General features: G+C 41.1%; 1 protein-coding gene across 3 annotated transcripts; it reads left to right on the top strand.

Annotated features, from left to right (window-relative positions):
• Window positions 1-340: 340 nt before the first annotated feature.
• Window positions 341-5760, top strand: LOC126383100 (uncharacterized). 3 transcript variants are annotated; one of them, XM_050033540.1, is made up of 3 exons: window positions 341-646; window positions 4215-4815; window positions 5174-5760. In XM_050033540.1, the coding sequence occupies exons 2-3, from the start codon at window positions 4355-4357 to the stop codon at window positions 5691-5693; spliced, it is 981 nt and encodes a 326-aa protein (XP_049889497.1). In that variant the 5' UTR covers window positions 341-646; window positions 4215-4354; the 3' UTR covers window positions 5694-5760. The 3 variants fall into 3 exon arrangements, with proteins under 3 accessions (XP_049889497.1, XP_049889498.1, XP_049889496.1); XM_050033541.1 differs by lacking the exon at window positions 4215-4815 and having other exon boundaries at window positions 341-1247; XM_050033539.1 differs by lacking the exons at window positions 4215-4815; window positions 5174-5760 and adding an exon at window positions 1563-2152 and having other exon boundaries at window positions 341-1247.

Genomic DNA, 5760 nt, shown 5'->3' with positions numbered 1-5760 from the left:
ACAAAAATTGATCAAGATCAATTAAAAAACAGTTTACCGTGACCCAAGTGCGAACATCTCTGGAAAACAGATATGCATATGTGTCAATGTCTTCCTCCGTAGACTGTTGGGTTTTGCTCTGTTTTTAGTTGTGAAATGTTTAAAAGGCACATTTCACTTCCCACACTCTTTGTCTTTTCCAGGTCCAATAATGGTAGAGACTGTAAAGCCCTTAAAATACTTCTTAGATTTGCACTGTGGAATACATGTATGGGACTTTGTTTTTAATTTTTTACGACCATGATATGCAAATACTTGTGCAATGTTTACCATGTTTACCATCTTAGTTTAGCATATCAGTACCATCTTAGTTTAGCATATCAGTAGCTGAGGCTGATAGGAGTGTGAAATTTGAAAGTATTAAGTCAAAACCAAAGTATTGGTCAAATATACATTTTTTTCCAATTCAGTGATTACCATCTGCACACCTTATTTGACATATGTGTCTGTTGGTTTCTTCTTTTGCAATTTTCAGCCAGGTAGTCAGTGTGTCACCGTGCATGTCAGTGTGCTTTGGCAAGATGAGGAACTGATCAAACATGAGTGCAAGAGATAGGCACAGAGAGTCCCATATTAGAGGAAGCCGCTAAATAATAATTAATTACAGGTTGGACATCATGATCCCTCTCTGACTCTATAAATGGTGTCCAGGGCCAGCCTGTCAGACACACACAGGCACTGTTGTGTAGATGAATCTTTCTTGCAGCGACCGATCTTAGTCAAATCAACTGACAAATTCACATCAAGATGGGGAACATGCAATGCCCTGCTGAGGACGCAGCCCTCCTGGCCTCTGTTGCTCGAGACATCTGCCCTTTTCCAAACTACAGCCCCAGTCCTCTTTTTGCAGACTTGCTCTTCAGCAACTCATCTTCTCAAGTGAGGAACCACTACACAGCAGTGCAGTCCTCCCTGACCCCCGTGCAGCTGGAGGACTTCACCCAGAACCTGAGGACCACTTTTGGCAGGGAGGGCAAAGTCACTCTCGGTGGGGTGGGGGTAGTGGCCTTGTCCCTGGCTGTGTTGTTTGACACTCTTGCTAGACAGGCCAGAGGAGAGTGGGTGCCAGAGTCAGGGCCTATTCCTGGTTTATTTGTCAAAGACCTGAGAGGGTACTACCCACCACATGTCTACACAGTCAGTGAGTACCTGAGGCTCGTACCCCACATTGCAAACAACCCCACCAGGATGAGAAAGGAGACAGAGAGGTAGGTGCTACAATTGACACAGTCACTGTATTTACATGTGTGAAACAGAGGAGACTTGACGGATAAAAATATGCTCTGGGTCTGATTTCAGATCAAATATTGAATTTTCCCACATAGCTGAATTTCAAATAAAAAAGTTAAACCCCTGGTGTGTTGTGTACATGTTAAGCACATGTTAAAAACAAAAACTGTTTGCCACAGTTGAATGCATGTACAATATTCTGTCAGTTTGTGTATTTTTACATTTCTTTGTGTGTGTGTGTGTGTGTGTGTGTGTGTGTGTGTGTGTGTGTTTCTTTTTTCTTTCTTACCAAGGTACTTCAGGCAACTCATGATTGATGAACAAACTGTGAACAGAGATCCATACCTTACCGAAGATGCCATCGTAGGGGTCAACAAGTTGTTTGGGAATGTATTTGAAAACAGTTTGCACGTTCACCTCCTCCGTATTACCAACTCTACAGTTGTAGATAATATAATGAAGTCTGTTAGCAACACTGAAATAAGAGGTAATGCAACTCATGTCAGCAAAACCAGAAAGAAACGTTTGCCTCCCCCTGAAAACTCAGTTATCTTCAACCTCAACTGTGATCCAGATGCAGCTAGCAAAGTTTTTTTGGCTGAAGTGAACAAAGCAAACGACATGCAAGAGGCTTATAAACGATGTCTACCTTTCAACATACCAAAGACATGGTTGCATTTCATTGCCAGGCTAGTCTGGCTAGATGTAATCAACAACCCCATGTTTGACTTAAATCGTTTAAAGGAATCACTGGTAGCTCAAAAACAAGAAGATTTTGACCTAAAGGCCGATGCACTCAGAAAATGGGCAGAGTAGTTCACTGGTCAACTGTCCAAATGCAGATGAAAAAATGAAATAAAAGTTGAAGTTCATCACTCTGTAATTGTTGTCATGTTGTTATTAGCATAAAGGAAACAGCTTGAAACAGCATTAAAGGAATACATCACACACAAAATGACCATATGTAAATCAATTAGCCTGAATGGTTAAGAAAACTGTTTTCCACAGAACCCAAGAACTCATAATTCATGATGAATTGAAGTCACAGGGGTCCGCTACATCACACTTCATCAAAACATCCATTTACAAACTGTCACTTAACTCCTGCAGTATAATCTTGAGTCTCAGTTATCCAGTCGTATACTCAGCACTTCCCAAACACATGCATTTTTGCGAAAACCTTAAAACTGAACTGAAAGGGAAGTTTATCTATGCTCTCTTCAAAGCCAGACTCCAAAACTAAGGTTGTTTTTTTTTTTAGCAAAAATGCTTGTGTTTGGGAAGTACCGAGCATACAACTTGATAACTGAGACTCAAGATTATACTGCAGGAGTTAAGTGACAGTTTGTAAACGGGTGTTTTGTTGTTAAATGCAGTCCAAAATCAATCAGTAAATCAATATGTATAGCTTTTTTTGTGGAAGCATACGATACTTTCTGGGTGAAGTATTTTTTAAAAAGTGCTCAAAATTGTAACAAAAGAAACAAAGATGAACAAAACTAAATGAGAAAAAACAAAACCCAAGCTTAATAGGGTAGGAATAAAGCCATATTGGTTACTAATGATATATATATGTGAAAACAAGCGACTTTTTCTACGGAGCCCCCCTAGGTTCCGGGGAGAGAAAAATAAATAAACTGTGTGCACGGTTTTAAACTGTGGGTACAGATTGTCAATTTACATCCATGTGGACAGACTGGTAAACTGTGCGCAGTTTTGCAAAACTGTACCCACAGTACACAGTTTATTTATTTTTCTCCCCCCTGAGCTTGAGGACAATGACCACAAGAGGGAGTTAAACCACCTTTTAACATTATTTAACATTAGAAAACAGATGGGATATCAAATATAGACTGATGTACCAAGTACATTATATACACAGTAAACCTCTGATAATTAAAATTTGCACACACAAATAAATACCATCCTGAATTCACAAATTCTTTATTTATTATTGCTTTTTATGCACTCAACTTCCTTTTTTCTTTTAGTTACAGGACTGACGTTTTCCTAACCAGAAAAAAACAGATTGCCCTGCTCTGCCTCTGATTGGCTAGTACTCGTTGTCTGATGGTCAGAGCCAATTAGAAGCAGGAGGCGGGTGGGGAAAAAAACTCTGCTGTCTCCTGTGTGTATGGGGAAAGGGGAGGGACAGAGGGAACAGGCAAGACAAACTATCCTACGTTTAAATAACATATCGAAAATATCTGCTTGCCAGCTTATTATGGAGCTGGGAACAAGCCCAAATAAGCAACTACGCTTTAGAAACAAGCCCAAAAAAACCGCGACCCGCGACTACCAATATTTGTAAGCGACGTTACAGAAAAACAAGCCCAAAGTCGCTTATAATAAGCGGACTTGGCAACACTGCAAGTGGGGGGTGTTGGAGAGCAGAGGTAGAGGGAGGTGTGGCTCATGACACATTTTGTTTTGGTCTACAGGCAGTGCACAACAGCAAACCTAGCGGTAAAAGGATTTCGCTTTTTGCTCCTTTAAAGCCCTTAAAATACTTCTTAGATTTGCACTGTGGAATACATGTATGGAACTTTGTTTTTCATTTTTTATGACCATGATATGCAAATACTTGTGCAATGTTTACCATGTTTACCATCTTAGTTTAGCATATCAGTAGCTGAGGCTGATAGGAGTGTGAAATTTGAAAGTATTAAGTCATAAACCAAAGAATTGGTGAAATATACACTTTTTTCCAATTCAGTGATTACCATCTGCACACCTTATTTGACATATGTGTCTGTTGGTGATCTCTAACCTACTTTATCTGTCTGCTGGATGTTTTTTTTCTTCTTCTTTTGTAATTTTCAGCCAGGTAGTCAGTGTGTCACCGTGCATGTCAGTGTGCTTTGGCAAGATGAGGAACTGATCAAACATGACAGGCACAGAGAGTCCCATATTAGAGGAAGCCGCTAAATAATAATTAATTACAGGTTGGACGTCATGATCCCTCTCTGACTTTATAAATGGTGTCCAGGGCCAGCCTGTCAGACACACACAGGCACTGTTGTGTAGATGAATCTTTCTTGCAGCGACTGATCTTAGTCAAATCAACTGACAAATTCACATCAAGATGGGGAACATGCAATGCCCTGCTGAGGACGCAGCCCTCCTGGCCTCTGTTGCTCGAGACATCTGCCCTTTTCCAAACTACAGCCCCAGTCCTCTTTTTGCAGACTTGCTCTCCAGCAACTCATCTTCTCACCTGAGGAACCACTACACAGCAGTGCAGTCCTCCCTGACCCCCGTGCAGCTGGAGGACTTCACCCAAAACCTGAGGACCACTTTTGGCAGGGAGGGCAAAGTCACTCTCGGTGGGGTGGGGGTAGTGGCCTTGTCCCTGGCTGTGTTGTTTGACACTCTTGCTAGACAGGCCAGGGGAGAGTGGGTGCCAGAGTCAGGGCCTATTCCTGGTTTATTTGTCAAAGACCTGAGAGGGTACTACCCACCACATGTCTACACAGTCAGTGAGTACCTGAGGCTCGTACCCTACATTGCAAACAACCCCACCAGGATGAGAAAGGAGACAGAGAGGTAGGTGCTACAATTGACACAGTCACTGTATTTACATGTGTGAAACAGAGGAGACTTGACGGATAAAAATATGCTCTGGTCTGATTTCAGATCAAATATTGAATTTTCCCACATAGCTGAATTTCAAATAAAAAAGTTAAACCCCTGGTGTGTTGTGTACATGTTAAGCACATGTTAAAAACAAAAACTGTTTGCCACAGTTGAATGCATGTACAATATTCTGTCAGTTTGTGTATTTTCACATTTCTTTGTGTGTGCGTGTGTGTGTGTGTGTGTGTGTGTGTGTGTGTGTGTGTGTGTGTGTGTGTGCGTGTGTGTCTGTGTCTGTGTCTGTGTTTCTTTTTTCTTTCTTACCAAGGTACTTCAGGCAACTCATGATTGATGAACGAACTGTGAACAGAGATCCATACCTTACCGAAGATGCCATCTTAGGGGTCAACGAATTGTTTGGGAATGTATTTGAAAACAGTTTGCACGTTCACCTCCTCCGTATTACCAACTCTACAGTTGTAGATAATATAATGAAGTCTGTTAGCAACACTGAAATAAGAGGTAATGCAACTCATGTCAGCAAAACCAGAAAGAAACGTTTGCCTCCCCCTGAAAACTCAGTTATCTTCAACCTCAACTGTGATCCAGATGCAGCTAGCAAAGTTTTTTTGGCTGAAGTGAACAAAGCAAACGACGTGCAAGAGGCTTATAAACGATGTCTACCTTTCAACATACCAAAGACATGGTTGCATTTCATTGCCAGGCTAGTCTGGCTAGATGTAATCAACAACCCCATGTTAGACTTAAATCGTTTAAAGGAATCACTGGTAGCTCAAAAACAAGATTTTGACCTAAAGGCCGATGCACTCAGAAAATGGGCAGAGTAGTTCACTGGTCAACTGTCCAAATGCAGATGAAAAAATGAAATAAAAGTTGAAGTTCATCACTCTGTAA

This window comes from Epinephelus moara, chromosome 21 (assembly GCF_006386435.1).
Source record: "Epinephelus moara isolate mb chromosome 21, YSFRI_EMoa_1.0, whole genome shotgun sequence".
Lineage (NCBI taxonomy): Eukaryota > Metazoa > Chordata > Actinopteri > Perciformes > Serranidae > Epinephelus > Epinephelus moara.
Note: the sequence above shows the minus strand (reverse complement) of the source record. Positions and strands in the feature narration are given on the sequence as shown.